The sequence below is a fragment of the Hemitrygon akajei genome, chromosome 9, assembly GCF_048418815.1.
Source record: "Hemitrygon akajei chromosome 9, sHemAka1.3, whole genome shotgun sequence".
Lineage (NCBI taxonomy): Eukaryota > Metazoa > Chordata > Chondrichthyes > Myliobatiformes > Dasyatidae > Hemitrygon > Hemitrygon akajei.
In genome coordinates, this window is record NC_133132.1 from 151323875 (window position 1) to 151341194 (window position 17320).

Here is a 17320-nt window from a genome sequence, read left to right on the forward strand (position 1 = left end):
GGATGATGGAATTCATGGCATTTTTGCAAAGTTTGCAGATGATAAGAAGACAGGTGGAGGGGTAGGTAGTTTTGAGGAAGTAGATAGCCTATAGAACGACTTAGACAGATTAGGAGAATAGGAAAGAAGTGGCAGATAGAATGCAGTGTCCGGGAAGGGTATGGTCATGCACTTTGGTAGGAAGAAGGATAGATAGGGTTGACTATTTTCTAAATGGAGAGAAAATAGAAATATCTGAGGACTAGAATATAAAAGCAAGGATGCAATGTTGAGACTTTATTAAAGCACTGGTGAGGCCTTATTTGGTGTATTGGGAGCAGTTTTGGGCCACTTATCTTAGAAAAGACATGCTGAAACTGGAGAGGGCTCAAAGCAGGTTTATGAAAATGATTTCAGCTTTAAATGACCTGTCACATAAAGAGCATATGATGGCTCTGGGCCTGCTTTCACTACAATGTATAAGAATGAGTGGTGATCTCATTGAAATGTATCAAGTGGTGAAATGCCTTGATAGAGTGGATGTGAAGAAGGTGTTTCCTGTGGTGGGAGAGTCTAACACCAGAAGACACAGCTTCGGAATAGAGGGGTGTCCTTTTAGAACAGAGATGGAGGAATTTCTTTAGCCAGAGAGTGGTGAATCTGGGGAATTCGTTGCCGCAGGCAGCTGCAGGGGCCAAGTCTTTATGCATATTTAAAGCAGAGGTTGATAGATTTTTGATTGGTCAAGGCATAAGGGATACAGGGGAGGCAGAAGATTGAGGCTGAGGGGAAAAATGGATCAGCCATGATGAAATGGCAGAGCAGACTCAATGGGCCAAATGGCTTAATTCTGCTCCTACATCTTATGGTCTTGTGTAGAATTAGCCCATTTGGCCCATCCACTCTGCTCTACCATTTCATCATGGCTGATCCATTTCCCTCTCAGCACCAAATTCCTGCCTTCTCCCCGTAACCCTTCAAGCCCTGACTAAGCAGGAATCTCTCAACCTCTGTCTTAAAAATACATAATGACTTGGCCTCCATAGCCACCTTTAGCATTGAATTTCAGATTCAGCACCCTCTAGCTAATGAAATTCCTCCTCATCTCCATTCTAAATGGATGTCCCTCTATCCTGAGGCTGTGTCCTCTGGCCCTAGACTCCCGCACCACAGGAAACATCCTCTCCACATTCACTTTATCGAGGCCTTTCAACATTTGACAGATTTCAGTGAGATCCCCACTTCATTCTTCTGAATTCCAGAGAGTACAGGCCCAGAGACATCAAACTCTCCTCATATATTTTTCAAGATAGCGGCACAATGCAGCTTGCAGTGGCCACTCCGGAGCTGATATGTTATTTGGTAAGCGGGGTGCCGTGCGCAATCCTAATCTAATGAAAAACGGATGTGGGAGCACGGAGGAACATCTGAAAATCTCCAGGGAGGCCCTCTTTGTTGCTGCTGCTGCTGTGAGGTCCGGGTCTCTGCTGAGAACAGGCCCCCAGTCCTCGGGGTCGCGTTGCCGGTGGCCATTGGCGGGGGCGTCTTAATACGCTCGGCAGAGGATGGTGCTCGGAGAAGCTGTGCCGGAGGGGATGGTCGGAGGCTCGGAGGTGCAACAGATTCGGAGTCTGCTGCGGTCAGGTCGCTTTCAGTGTATGCTGTGTCTGTGAGGCTGAGTTGGGCGGCGCTGTGGAAGTCCATAGCGGGGGTATTCCCTTCTGCCGCCAGCCTGGGATGGCGAGTCTATTGGGACCCTGAGGACTTGTGGAAACTGTGTGGTGGTTTCTTTCAAACTTATAGTCTTTTAACATCTTTGGACTATTTTTACCATGCCCATGGTCTGTTTTTTATCAAATTATGGTATTGTTTGCACTGTTGTAACTATATGTTGTAACTATGTGGTTTTGTGCAGGTCTTGTAGCTTTAGTTTTTGGTCTTGTTTGTCTGGTGGATTTGGAGCTCCTTTCCGGGGAACGCGCTAAGACAGTAGCGCGATATTAATACGCAGCAGCCTCTCCGGGCTCTGGACTGGGGATTGCCAAACGTTATGTGGATTTTCTGGTGTAGTCTATTTTGTCATGTGCTTTGTTGCTATCATTCTGGAGGAACGTTGTCTCATTTTAAAACTGCATTGCATTTGTGGTTTTTAAATGACAGTAAGCTGAATCTGAATCTGAATATGATGATTCTTTCAATCCTGGAATCAATTTTGTGAACCTCCTTTGAACCCTCTCCAATGTTGGCATATCCTTTCTAAGGGGCCCAAAACTGCTCACAATACTCCAAGTGAGGCCTTACCAGTGCCTTATAAAGCCTCAACATTACATCCTTGCTTTTATATTCTAGTCTACTCGAAATGAATGCTAACATTGCATTTGCCTTCCTCACCACCAACTCAACCTCAAACTAACCTTCAGGAAATCCTGCACAAGGACTCCCATATCCTTTTGCACCTCAGACTTTTGAGATTTCTCTCCACTTAGGAAATAGTCAATTGCAAAATGTCTCAGCTTTGAAGCCCAACTCCCACTGTTAGGAAGGTACAGAAAATCCTATGACATTATTGAAATAAGAAAATCAGATTTATTATCACTAACATATGCCATGAAATTTGTTGTTTTATGGCAGCAATACAGTGCAAGTCAAAAAAAAATTAGTATAACATGTACTGAACAAAAAAATAGTGCAACAGAGGAATAGTGTTCATGGACCGTTCAGAAATTTGATGGCAGAGGGGAAGAAGCTCTTCCTAGAACACGGAGTGTCAGTGCTCAGGCTACCGTACCTCCTCCCTGTCGGCAGTAATGAGAAGAGGGCACATCCTAGTTGTGAGTGTCCTTAATGAGGGTGGCCCCCATTTTGAGGCACCACCTTTGAAAGATGTCCTCAAATTCCTCAAAATCCGAGATGTCCTTGAATGCCTATGCCCATGATGAAGCTGGCTGAGCTTACAACCTCTGCCGCCTATTGCAATCCTACCCATTGGAGCCTCCATACCAGACATTGCTGTAAACAGTCAGAAAGCTCTCCACTGTACATCTGTAAAAATGTGTTATTCATACCAAATCTCCTTAAGCTCCTAATGAATTATAGCCACAGGCATGCTTCTTCATGATTGCATCAATATGGTGGGCCCAGGACAGATTATCTGAGATGTTAATGCCCAGGAACTTGAAAATGCACACCTGATCCAATGCTAAACCCTCAGTGAAGATTGGTGTATGTATTCCTGACTTCCTCTTCCTGCAGTCCATAATCAATCCCTTTGTCTTGCTGATGTTGAGTGCAAGGTTGTTGTTGAAACACCATTCAAACAACTGAACAACTGATCTGTCTTGCAAACACGAGACAATCTGCAGATGCTGGAAATCCAAAGCAACACACACAAAGTGCTGGAGGAACTCAGCAGGTCAGGCAGCATCTATGGGAAAGAGTAAGCAATTGACGTTCTGGGCCGAGACCCTGCCCTGATGAAGGGGAAGGGTCTCATCTCGAAACTTCAACTATTTACTCTTTTCTAAAGATACTGCTGAGTTCCCCCAGCATTTTGTGTGATCTCTCTTTCTCCTGTACACCTCCTCATTGCCATCCAAGATTCTGCCAATGACAGCGGTGTCACTGCTGAATTTATAGATGACATTTGAACTGTGCCTAGCCACACTGTCGTAGGTGTAGAGGCAGTAGAGCAGTGGACTAAGCACACGTCACTGAGGTATGATTGTCAGTGAAGTGATGTTATTGCCAATCTTCACCAATTGTCTTCTCCTGATGAAGTCAAGAATCCAGTTGCAGAGGGAGGTACAGAGGCACAGATTTTGAAGCTTGTTGATTAATACTGATGTGATGGTGTTGAACGATGAGTGGTATCAATAAACAGCAGATGTTTCATAGATGTTGCTTATGTCCAGGTGCTCCAAAGCCACTTGGAGAAACAGTGAGACTGTGTCCACTGTAGATCCATTGTGGCAGTAGACATATTGCAGCGGGTCCAGGTCCTTGCTCAGGCAGGAGTTGATTTTAACCATGATCAATCTTTCAATGCACTTCATCACAGTAGATGTGAGTGCTACCAGGTGATAGTCATTGAGGCAGATCACTCTGCTCTTCCAATGCACCTATTTGATGCTCTTTTTGAAGCAGATGGGAACCTCCGACATCAGCAGGTTGAAGATGTCCTTAAACACTCTAGCAAGTTGGTCGGTACGGGTTTTCAGTGCCCTGCCAGGTACACAATCAGCGACTGAAGCCTTGTGAAGTAGAAGATAATGGTATGTTTTCCCAATGTCAAAACCAGCACTTATCCCTGAACCTATATCACCAAAAAAAGTTATCTGCCTTATTCCTGTTTTATGAGTAACCATAAACTGGTAGCAGAGTTTGCCTGTGGTAAAGTACTATATCGCCGTTGAACGCTTTGAGACTTGCCAAATTTGAGAAGGCACAATAAAAATACAGTTCATTGCTTATTGGAAATGAACACATTTTATCTACATTCCTATTGGTTACAGAATTACACACTCCATACCATAAAATAGATTTGCTTCCTCCAATGCTAGCACAAAACTAAAATAAACCAGAAAAACAAATAAAGCTCGTGACTGTATTAAAAATCCATCTAGAATGTTTTGCAGCATATATATTCTACTGACAAAACTATGACAAAAATCATTTTCCAGAAATGATCTCCAGCTCGGCATAATTTAAGTTTTATGTTCTGATCATTTTTGCAGCTAAAATCAGTTTGTTTAGTTTAGGCATCTAAGTTTGATTTTTAGTAATTTAAGTTTTCAACTTTGCAAAAAAAATTAAAGCTTTGCATAAAGATTAAAGCAAATTTGCATGAATCTGTAAGCTTAAATCATTGTGCTCATTTTGCAGTAGCATTATCAAAAATACCAAACTGTTAAAAGTACAGATACAATATCTTCAACCATATGCTTTGTTTTAAAGTGCTAATTTCATAATTGATTAATTAATGAATTCTGTTCACCAAGACCAAAAATACTTTCTCATCACAAGTTGTGCTTGAAGTGAAATTGAAATTTGTGTTTATTTGATAAAAATTGCATCCTGCCAAGCCAAACCATTACGTATAATAAACTCAATGGTTTCTGCTAATTGGATTTCTGGAGCGCCATTTGAGTGTTCTTTTTAGAGAGGGAGTGATTTTTTTTCTCTACAAGTCAAAACTTTTAAATATTGTGTTTGAATAATGCATGGCGCTTACACAAATCTGCATTGAAGTTCTTCTTTCTTTGAAATTTAGTGAAGTGTACTGGAGCACAGTAAAAGCAAAGTTAGAATGCATCTGCTTGAACTGTGGAAAACCACTGTATTTAAAGAGCATATTTTTAACTTTACAGCACAGAACCAGACCCTTCGACCCATTAGAATGTGCCGAACCAAGATGAGTCCTTTCATTACTAGCCAAGATATTTTGACCTTTGCCTTCTACTCAAAACACTATTTTAAACTCTCTATCGGTCATTTCAAAAAGCATAGAGCATACTGATTGAAATTCCCCTTTGTCTTGAATGGATGAACCTTTGAACAATGATTCATATAGTCATCTCTTTGTTTTGGTATAAGCCCCTGACTGATAAAATGTGACAGATGCCCAGATGGGACTGCTTACAAATAATCATTTAACCAGATTATATTTACATGAGCATTTGGTTGGATCCCCGCGGTGTTTTTATTTGCTAGGTCACGTATGGGTATTAAACATTGTGTTTGCTACAATTTAATGGAAATAGAGGATTAAAGAAAAAAACCTTCACACAGAGAAGCATACAGACTCCAGGAAAAGAACGATTACTCTCCTCCTGTGTGCAATGCACGACTAGCAGCTATACCTGACTGGAGGCCAAAATGTGACATAGAGGATTGTATACTTCAGAGTGATTCTACCACAAACTGGCTAAACCTCTCAGCCTAACAGACAAAAAAGGAGAAATGAAGAACTTGCATCTATGATTTCGATTCCAAAGTGTCTTAATTTAGCACTTTTTCAGTGACTTTTGTGATGCAGAAACCAAACTACTAATTTGTATACAGCAAACTCCTACAAACAGCAATATTATTAATAGCAAATATTCTGTTTGATTCCCTACTTAGTGATCCGAGGACACAGCCTCAGAATAGAGGGGAATCCTTTTAGAACAACGATGAGGAGGAATTTATTGAGCCAGAGAGTGGTCAATCTGTGGAACTCTTTGCCACAGGCAGCTGTGGAAGCCAAGTCTTTATATATATTTAAGGCAGAGGTTGATAATTCTTGATTGGTCAGTGCATGAAATGAAATGGGGAGAAGACAGGAGATTGGAGCTGAGAGGGAAATGGATCAGCCATGATGAAATGATGAAGCAGACTCGATGGGCCAAAAGGCCACATTCTGCTCCTATATCTTATGATGCTCCAGCTGAATTTTGTATGCGAAATATCTTTATTTCAGCTCAGAATCTTTCTTACAAAACAACACAATAGCTGCACTACTCAAAACTTTGGGCAATTATCATTTGCGCATACACTTTCCTATCACCATTCAGCTCTATAAATCTCTATTGTGGTCAACATGCTTATCAGTAGAAGACCAAATTCACACTCTCTGGGTTTGAGCATTTCAACACACTGAAGCCCTCCAGGAAGAAAAATGCTCCCGGCACATCCTTTGTCCTGCTTTTGCCATATGGCAGAGTAGAAGCCTTTCAGCGAGAGAAAAAAATCTCACTGAGCTAATTCCTCCTAGCAGCTTTTCTTGTATTTATCAGGCTCCCTTGATTACTGGCTAGCTGTAGCAAATGCATCTGCAGAGTTTAAATCAATTCCTAATTAATGTACCAACAATGTAATCCTTTGTTTTTCACTTGTTAATGAGAATTGTAAACGCTTTCTCTGGCAGGGTACTGAGCTACTGGATGAGCAGGATAAGACACAAACAGCAGAATTTTGGACGAGCTATTATTAATCAAGGCAAGCCAAGAAAATATTGGTATAATCATTCAATTTCTCAGACACCAGTGATGGAAATGTTCCAATAACAATGGAATAGGTTAGATAGAAACACTCTGAACAATCCAAAATACTCAGAATCAAAATCAGGTTTAATATCACTGGCATATGTCATGAAATTTGCTGTCTTTGCGGCAGTAGTAAAATGCAATACATAATAATAAAGAAGAAAGTATGAATTAAAGTATATGTATATTAAATAGTTAAGTTAGTAATGCAAAATTTAAAATTTAAAATAAGTAGTGAGGTAGCTTTCATTGGTTCAATCTCCACTCAGAAAACTGATGGCAGAGGGGATGAAACTGTTCCAGAATCATTGAGTGTGTCTCCTCAGGCTTCCATACCTCTTCCCCGATGGTAGCAATGAGAACAAGGCATGTCCTGGGTGATGGTGATCTTTAATGGTGCATGCTGCCATTTTGAGGCCTCTCTCCTTGAAGATGCCCTGGGTAATAGGGAGGCTGGTGCCTGTGATGGAGTTGACTAAGTTTAGAAGTCTCTGCAGCTTATTTTGATCCTGTGCAGTAGTCGTGTCCCTCCCCCCACCACCACTACATAGGGTGATGCAGCCAGTTAGAATGCTCTCCATGGTACGTCTGTAGAAATTTGAGTCTCTTTGGTGATATACCAAATCTCCTCAAATTCCTAATGCCACTGTCTTTGGTGAAATGCATGAAAAATGAACCAGGAAGTACACCTCAGCTATACAGAGCGCCAGTGGTAACTTTGATGCGGATGGTTTAATTCATTAGGATAATGCAACACAGTGGCTAACTTAAAGGACTGATATTCAAAGGCTTAAGCATTAACTGTTTCTCTCTCCAAAGATACTGCCGGGTCTGCTGAATGTTTCCGGCATCTTCCTTTTTTGATTCACCACTTCATACTTCCCTCTCTACATAACCTGCTCCAGCCCTATAGCCAAGTTCAAAAAAGCACAACTAATATGTGTAAACTCTCACAAACCCAAATATTGTAGTCAACACTATCAGTATTCCCCAGCTGTGGTATTTTCAGCATTCTCAATCCTTTCCTTAAGCTATCTGGACCCTAACCTCTGGAACTCTCTCCCAAAACCTCGATTAATTTTTTTCAGGACATAACTTTTATCATATTTTTGTTAATTTCCCCTGAAATCATATGTAGCACCTTTTTGATAATACTCCTCTGAAGCACCTTGGAAAATATTTGATATGTCAAAGCTTGGCCATAAATAGAAATAATTATTGTTGCATTTGTCTACATCATTCTCTTGTAAATAAATGGCCAGGTTTGCAATGTAATTTGGCTCACTGAAAATGCAACACTTTCCCCCCCCCCAATTTAGATTAAAGAGACACTGCCCCGGACTATTTACACTCCCTTTCCTTAATTCAGTTTAGCATGCTGCTATCCTCACCATTGAAAACTTAATTCAGTTTAGCATGCTACTACCCTCATTACTGAAAACCAATGACTGATGCATCGGATGTCCAGGCTTAATATGCACCCATATTTTTCTCTCTCCAACTGCATCAGGTGCAGCACAGTGGTGCAGGGTGAAGAGCTGCTGCTGCACAGTCCCAGTGACCCAAGTTCGATCCTGATCCTGCCCTCAAGTGTTGTCTCCCAGTGACTGCTTAAGTTTCCTTCCACACCTCAATATCATGCAGATCAATAGGTTTGTTGGCTATTAATTGATCCTGGAGGTGGTGGATAGTACAAGAGTCTGGAGATAATTGATTGACCCATGGCACCAACATGGATAGATCCCATGATCGACCATCATCTCTTCAAGTCTAGCCTCTCCATGTACCGATCCAAGTGCTTCTTAAATGGTACTGCTGTACCTGCCTCCGCCACTTCCTCCGGCAGCCTGTTTATATACTCACTGCCTTCTGTGTGAAAAAATTACCCCTCAGATCCGTTTTAAATCTTTCCTTTCTCACTAAACCTAGTTTTGGACTCCCCTACCTCAGGGAAATGACTTTTGCTGTCCACTTTATCTACGGCTCTCATAATTTTAAACACTTTGATAATGCCGCTCCTCATTCCCCTCTATTCTGAGGAATAAAGACCCAGCCTGCCTAACCTCTTCCTATAACTTAGCCTGGCAACGTCCTCATGAATCTTCACTGCATTCTTTCCAATTTAACCACAATTTTTCTATAACCAGGTAACCAAATCCATACACAGTACTCCAACGGTGGCCTCACCACTAGCTTATACATCTGCAACGTAATATCCCAAATCTTACATTCAGTGCTCTGACTGATGAAGGTCAGTGTGCTAAATGGCTTCTTCACCACCCTATCTACCTGTGATGTTGCTTTTAACGAACTACGCACTTACAATCCAGGGCCCCTCTGTTCCATAACATTCTGTAGTGCTCTACAAACATATTTGGTTTGACTTTCCAAACTGCATCACCTCACACATATTGGATTCCATTTGCCACTCCTGGGACCACTTTCCTAACTGATCAAGATCCCCCTGTAATTTACAATAAACTTCTTCTGAGTCTGAGAGCCAGAACAAAGATAGTCAAGAAACTCATCCTTGGAGTTTCAAAGTTTAAATTTTCAATATGCATTTATTATCAAAGAATGCATAAATTATACAACCTTGAGATTTGTTTGCTTACGGGCAGTCGCGAAGCAAGGAACACGAAAGAACTCAATTAAAAGACATAAGACCCACTACAACCCCCCCACCCCGCTCAAAGAAAAGGACAAAAAGAAAAAAAACACAAATCATATAAACAATAGATGAGAGCAACAACAGCAGCATTCCAAACCAAATTGAGTGTTTAGATTCAAATCCCCAGAGCAGCCTGGAGTAGGCCCAAAGCCTTGGTATTCAGATCATCATATTAGCACGAAAAATTGCTGTAATGTTTGCAGACAAGAAGCATAGCAACCGGTGGCAGTCTCACAGCCTTAGCATTGCAGAGAGAAAAGCCCCCAGACTACCTGGGCCGTTGTTTAAATTGTCCAAACCTCACACTGGGACCCAGACTCTGCCGCTGGCAAATCACTCCGGGCCTAATTTGAAGCCACTCTCGACCTCTCCAAATCAGCATGGTGCTCAGAGTGATCCAACCTCACTCACTCTTGACACCCTGCCTTTCCATCTAGATTGCCCAAACAGTGGATTGTACCTCACATTAGGACCTGGGCCTTGCGCGGCAAATGCTCCAGGCCTCAAACACGCTACCCATCGATTCACTGCAGACCTGGATTTCACTGCCAAAGAAGCCATTCTCGACCTCTCCAATTCGGCTCGGTGTTTTGAGCAATCCACCCTCTTACCCAGGTTAGTCGGGACAGGCATCAGAACTCCTCTGTCCCATCTTCTCCTCTCTGAGTCATTCACTCCAACCTGCACAGCTCCAACTCCAAGGGTGTCGATTTTGCAGCGCACCAGCAGGGCAATCCTGAGAATTCACCTTGCCTTCGCTCGCTTCTTCATCGCTTGCAGTGATAGTTTACCACAATTTACTTCAAAAAATGTGTTATTAATAATGGTTTTAATCAAACTCCTTTGCTTTTGAACTACAAGTAAGCTGTTACACTCCTTCCGTGGCACCATCTTAGACCAGAAGCCCTCCATGCCAAAGGTCTGACTTGACAACACTGATTCTGACCTTCAGCTAATTGTCAACAAATTTGCCGAAGTCTCATACCTCTTTGGACTTACCCTCAGCCTAAGCAAGATAGAAGTCCTATTTCAACCTGCTCCTGCATCAGCTGCTACCAGCCCCTCTATCACTATCGAGGGAACAAGACTGAGAACAGTGTAAGAATTCAAGTGCCTCAGCAGTGTCATTTGTAGTTATGGCTCACTAGACGGAGAACTCAGTGCCAGGATTTGCAAGGCCAGCCAGAGATTTGGTCGAATGCGATCGTGTGTGTCGAACCAGCACAAAATCTGCCTGTCCACAAAACTAAAGGTGTACGAAGCTGTTGTCCTCAGCAGTCTCCTAAATGGTTGTGAAACTTGGAACGTATATAGAAGGCACCTCAAGATGCTAGAGCAGCGTGCACAAGACCGAGCCTTGGTTCGAACCACTCACAAGCCAGTGGGCTGACGCCGAGCAGTACTAATTGCTGCCGGATAAAGGAGGAAAGCAATAGCAGTGGCTCCATTTCTGCATCCAGCACAGTTTTCACGTCCTTACTGCAGACATCTTTGTTGGACTCAGCAGCCACCTACCAACACACAACAGAACTGCACAAATCTAACCATCATCATCGCATACAACAGACAACCAATCAAGTCTTCACTATCAATAACACCTCCTAATTACATGCCATCTGCAAACGTGAGAGAGATTAGGTTGCAAGAAGATAAAAGGGGAAAGAGTGTGCTCTGAGAGCAGGTATAGGCCAAATGGTCTCCTACTGTGCCATAAGAAGATATGAGAGAGAAGCTTCATATATCAACACAGTTTTAACATTGTACCAAAGGAAGCATCACTGGCAATGCCAGCATTTATTGTCTACTCCTACTTCCCCTAGTGAAAATGCTGATAAACGAGCCAAGATGGGGCTGGCAAGGCACAGCGACATTTTGCAGACAATTAACAAAACTGCTAATAATTCTACTAAACGTACTTCTTCTCCATTACAATCACTGCAATCCACAGCCTGTAATCTCCCTTTGGGAGGTGTGCTTTTGAACCATCTGTACAACCTGGTGTTCCAAAACATCAGTATGAAACTGGACTCTCAAAAATGCAGGTATGGCCACAGTGGGCATTGCTGGAGCGAACTCTGGGGCAAATTCAAAGTTTGGGCTGGATTGACATGGCAGGGCGTGGGCCCAAAAGCGAAAAACAACCCAATGTTCAGCCGGTTTAAGCACCCAGCCCAATTAAAAAGATGAAGGCATCGAGGCCAAACGTGAAGGATGAACTGTTGTCCGGCTCACTACACTGTGACGCATTATGCACCTCAGCACTGACTCTGCAGCCACTGGCGCTCACTTCAGTGCAGAAGTGACTCAGTGGCTGAGGAGTGCAGCCATTGGGCTCCTGGATCAGCTACAGTACTGAACTGGCTCCGTGGCTGTGAACTCACTTTCAGGGACTCTGCGTTCACATTCACTGTATTATCTGTTTACTTTTTTATCGTTTGCACAATTTGTTCTTTTTTCTTACACTGGATGTTTGATGTCTTTGCGGTGTGGAGTTTTTCATGAATTCTATTGTGTTTGTTTTGTGGCTTCCTGCAAGATGAATAATAAATATACTTTGAACTTACTTGCAGCTCTGTATGTAGATCCACCACTATATATTTTAGGTAGCAAGGTCCAAGGTTTTGACCCAAAATCAGAATAATTTCTGATATGGCACAGTGGAATAACAGCATGACACTTTGCACTGCCAACAACCCAGGTTAAATTCCTGCTGCTGTCTGTAAGGAGTTTATCCATTGTCCTGTGACCCCATGAGTTTCCTCGGAGTGCTCTGGTTTCCTCCCACATTCCAAGAACCTCTTAGTAAATTGTGGGTATGCTATGTTGGTGTCAGAAGCATGGCAACACTTGCAGGCTGTCCCCAGCACATGCTTGGACTGTGTTGGCCATTGACACAAACATTGTATGTTTCAAAGTACAGGTGACAAATAAAACTAACCTTTATAAAGCTACTTTTCCAACCCGGGGAAACCTGGAAGTGGTAAAATTCACATATGCTTGCTAATGAGATTAAGCAATGTCCTTTTCTAATTCCAAGTGGTGGAGAGCATTCTAACTAGTTGCATCACTGTCTGGTATGGGAGGGCTATTGCATAAGATCGAAATAAGCTGCAGAGAGTTGTAAACTTGGTCAGCTCCATCGTGGACACTAGCCTCCATAGTATCCAGGACATCTTCAAGGAGCAATGCTTCAAAAGGGCGGCATCCATCATTAAGGACATCCATCACCCAGGACATGCCCTCTTCTCATTGATACCATCAAGAAGGACGTACAGAAGCCTGAAGGCACACACTCAATGATACAGAAACAGCTTTTTCTTCTCTACCATCAGATTTCTGAATGGACAATGAACCCATGAACACTACCTCATTATTCCTTTTTTTGCACTATTTATTTTCTAACATAGTAATTTTATGTCTTTGCACTATACTGCTGCCACAAATCAACAAATTTCATGTTGTATAAGACAGTTATAATAAACATATTCTGATAATGAAAAAGGTAACTTGTGTGAAATGAACACTATTCCCTATTCATCAACACCTTCCTTAGAGTTGTTTTGCTGTAACACTCCAATTATTAGAGAACTCCCTCAATCTGAATTAATGCCGGCAAGGGTATTAACAGCTAAAATGCTTTGAAGAATTCCTGGATTGATGTACAATGGCTAAGATGATTTGTCTCCAACAGTGACAATCACTTCCTTTTGCATGAGCTATCATCAACTTACAGAATAACTTCTTCCTGATTCAGTTTGGTAGAACCCAAAATGAGCGCTGGGGAAGCAGGGTACTGATGAGCACAATCACCGTGCTGATGACTGAGATTTCTCAAAACTGGCAAGCTTTGTGCTGCTTTTAATGGAGAGCACATTCCACTTTGCTGGGCTGCTCGAATTACTTGTCAGAAGAGCAGCTGGTTGTGGCATGTGTCAGGATGCTGTTAGGCCCCCTTTCCTTCACTGTCCATCATGCAAGCAAATACTGTATTAAGAAAGTGTGTGCTAAACCAAATCCAGAGGATGGCAGCCACTGTGATGTTAACAATCGTAAACACAAAGCACACTGCAGATGCTGTGGTCAAATCAAGACGTACAAAAAAGCTGGATGAACTCAGCAGGTCGGGCAGCATCGTGATGTTAACTATGACAGGTACTCTAAAGAGTTCATCTACTTTCCAGTCATCAGTTCCACCACTACTGTCTATGTTTTATTTTCCCTAACTGCACATGGCAGCTGGGTTTCCTCCAGTTACAGGTCAAAGACGTACTGGTTGGTAGTCATTGCAAATGGCCCTGTGATTAGGCCAGGGTTAAATCGGGGATTGCTGGATGGCTTCGCTCAAAGGTCTGGAAGGGGCTATTCCATGCCGGATTTCTAATTTCTAAAATTTGATCTCAGTTGCCCTGTTTATAGTGTGCTGCTTCTGTTGTTTAACAAGCATTACCTCAATCTCTTTAACTCAATATTATTTAATTAATAAAATTGTAACAATGCTTATCTATTTCTAAACTGCAACCCTCTTGCAATAAAGGCCAAGAGGCTTTTTACCTTCCAAGCCATTTGCTATATTTCCCTACTAAATATTTCCAATTTATGCCCAAGGAACTGTGTGAAATGCATTTGTGCAACTTTTCTCTTCAGCCTTCATTAGAGTACTCTTAGTGAAATGCAAAGCTCACAACTTTCCACATTTGCTGCATTTTCACACTCAACCTCAGAAACAAAAATTATCTGATGGAAATACTCAGGCAGCATATGGAGATGTAGTTAACATTTCTCAGGTTGATGAAAGCTGAACTGTTTCTCTCTCTCTTTCTCTGTTAATGTTAACTCATCCCCTTTCTTTATTTTATAGTTTTTTAAAAAATTATTGCATACTGCACAAATTGTTTATAAGTATTTGGCATCATTGTTCTGGACAAAAACAATGAGCCTGAGATCTTTAAGCAAAAATTTAATGCAAACATTAAAATGGTACAATCAACAGATTTTATCTTATTGTAACTGATGTTATAAATATTAATTTCATAACTTTAAAAGTTATTAAAGTCACAGACATTTTTCAGAAGGCAGTTTGGATTATAGAATGGTTTCAACTGTGGAAAAGTGAAATCTTTCACACTGGAGTCAGTTATCAAAATATTTACATGAGAATTTTCAGTTGGTAGATATTTGCAGATAAAGTAACTGAAATAAGATTGTGGGGAGGAAATTATGTCATCATATATGACTTTTAATATAAAAAGAATTACAAAATAATTTAAAACAAACAATGCCACTATTTCAGTCAGAAATTGCAGATTCAAATCTAGAGTCATTTGTTCTTGACAATACATTAGATCTATTTTACCTTGTACAATCTCTGACTCATAAGGAACAAGCTCAGAAAATAATCTGACACTTAGTATATTAAATGCTGGCTAAAAGTCTGCGCTTTAAAGTGCAGAGAATCTCGCCAGTTATTTTACAATCCCATTTTAGTGCCTTTATGCACGTGATTATAAAAAATTAAAATTAGAAAAAACTTCCAAATCAGCAACAGCCAAGGATAGGTATTTCAAGAAATATACTTCGTGCTATTCTCACCATTTCCCAGAAGCTCAGCAGTATTTATATCCGAAAATAACCGGAGTATGTTCGCTGGCGAATCTTCTGCAGAGACTAAGTCACAGTCAGGTGTTAACACTGACTGAACTTCTTCAATACTTTGCTGGTCGCACTCCATGCTTATGCTGCAATGATCTTCACCCAGAGCCTTTCCTTTCGATGTCTCCATGCTCCCAACAAAAAGTGAACCCAAGAACTCTGCTGCAATACTCCTGTCAGTTTCGCCCGGTTTTACAACAGTTGCTACAAACTCTTCTTGAAGTAAAACAGAGTGGCGTTTTATAAAGTTTAAATGATTAGAAATATAGAAACTTTGTAAGTGATTCCTGGATTTGCATTTACTGAGTGATTCCCTTCTTGTGACAGGTTGAGATAATGCAACACGAGAATCTGAGCTTCCACCGAGACATTTGAAACCCCTTTGCCCCACAAATAGACTGCAAGGTATCCTGGCTGTAGGTTTCAAGTGCGCTGACCTTTCACCTTGTAAACCTGCCAAATGTATTGCAGACCGCTCGCGCCCGAAAGTCAGGTGCAAACTCCTGCGGCTGTGAGTTACGAATGCAACGCAGCATGGATAACTCGGCCACCTCCTCCCAGTCTCCCGCAGCGACGACAGATAGGAAAGGCGTCTCAGTGTTCTGCTGGTGTCCAGGTCCTCCCTCTGGCATTTTGCAAACAGCCGGGTTAAGTGGAACCGTGCGAGCATTGAGGGGTAGGGACGTCTTGTGGCCTCGTTCACCCCCCGGGGTTGCGCGGCTCGATCCCGGTTAAGTTGTCCGGGCCTGGGACCTCCGGCTCTGGCAGTGGGCCTGCATTCGGATTCCGCTGGCACAGCCGGCGGGAGGGTACGGTGGCTCGCAGGGATCGGCGCATGCTCCCGCCGGTCCCACTGAGCTGACGTGAGAAGACTGTCGTGGGGGGCAAGGCTTTGTGCTCCCATACTGCTGTCCTGTCCTCCTCCTCAGTGGGCCAGAGCCACTGGTGTCGCCTCGGCTGCAAAGTAAGGAAAGGGGCAAATGACTCGTCCTCGTGTTTCGTCCTTTGCCGTGGACAGTGTGATACCTGCTGAGGTGACGGACTGTACAGGTCTCCGCTGGACAAGAGGTGCTTCAGGGAAGGACAAGGGGGAAGTTTGGAGATGGTCCATTGCATTTGCATTGGGCACCCCACGAAGGGACGCCGTGCTGTCGTGAATGCTCGCTCCTCATTACGAGGAGTAATTGCATGCTGTATTAAGATGTAGGAGACCCTGCTTTATCTACTGTATGATAGCAACAGTGGACGACCTGTATTTTTCCCCCACACTATTTTTTCTATCCACTCACCTAGCTCGTCAACAATTAGAACCAGGTTTATTATCACTGAAGTAAACCGTGTGAAAATTTTTGTTTAGCAGTGACAGTACGGTGCAAAGAGATTTTTTAAAATGCTATGTAAATTTCAAAATAAATACAAAAAGAAGGAATAATAAGGTCGTGTTCATGGACCATTTAGAACTTGAACAGCAGAGGGGAAGAGGCTGTTTGCTGGTCTTCAGGCTCCCGTACCTCCTCCCTGATGGCAATGACAAGGAGGCATGTCTCCGATGGTGAGAGCCCTTTGAGATGGATGCCACCTTCCTGCGGCACTGCTCTCAAAGATGTTCTCGTTGGTTGTGCTTGTGATGGAATTGGCTGAGTTGACGACCTTCTGCAGCCTCTTGTGATCCAGTACGTTGGAGCCTCCACACCAGGCAGTGATGCAACCAGACAGAACACTCTCACATACATCTATAGAAATTTGCTAGAGTCTTTGACGACATACCAAATCTCTTCAAACTCCTAATGAAGTATAGCTGCTGATCTGCCTTTCTCATGATGGTATGAATGTGCTGAATTTGATAGAGCCTCTGAGATGTTGTTGCCCAGCAACTTGAAACTCTTCTCACTTTTCAGAATCAGGTTTATTATCAATGGCATGTGTTGTGAAATTTATTAATTTAGCAGCAGCAATTCAATGCAATACATGATAATATAGAAAGAAAATAAGTAAATAA

The 17320-nt window shown here is 42.3% G+C and overlaps 1 protein-coding gene across 4 annotated transcripts in view; it reads right to left on the reverse strand.

Moving 5' to 3' along the window:
* The window catches only part of LOC140733653 (uncharacterized), a 167316-nt gene extending 150883 nt beyond the window's left edge, over positions 1 to 16433 (reverse strand). For 2 of the 4 annotated variants that reach the window (XM_073057269.1, XM_073057270.1), the window contains exon 1: positions 15262 to 16433. In XM_073057269.1, the coding sequence (XP_072913370.1) occupies positions 15262 to 16225 (964 nt within the window). In that variant the 5' untranslated portion in view covers positions 16226 to 16433. The remainder of the gene's footprint in view (positions 1 to 15261) is intronic. The other 2 variants (XM_073057271.1, XM_073057268.1) reach the window with 1 other exon arrangement.
* Positions 16434 to 17320: the final 887 nt, after the last annotated feature.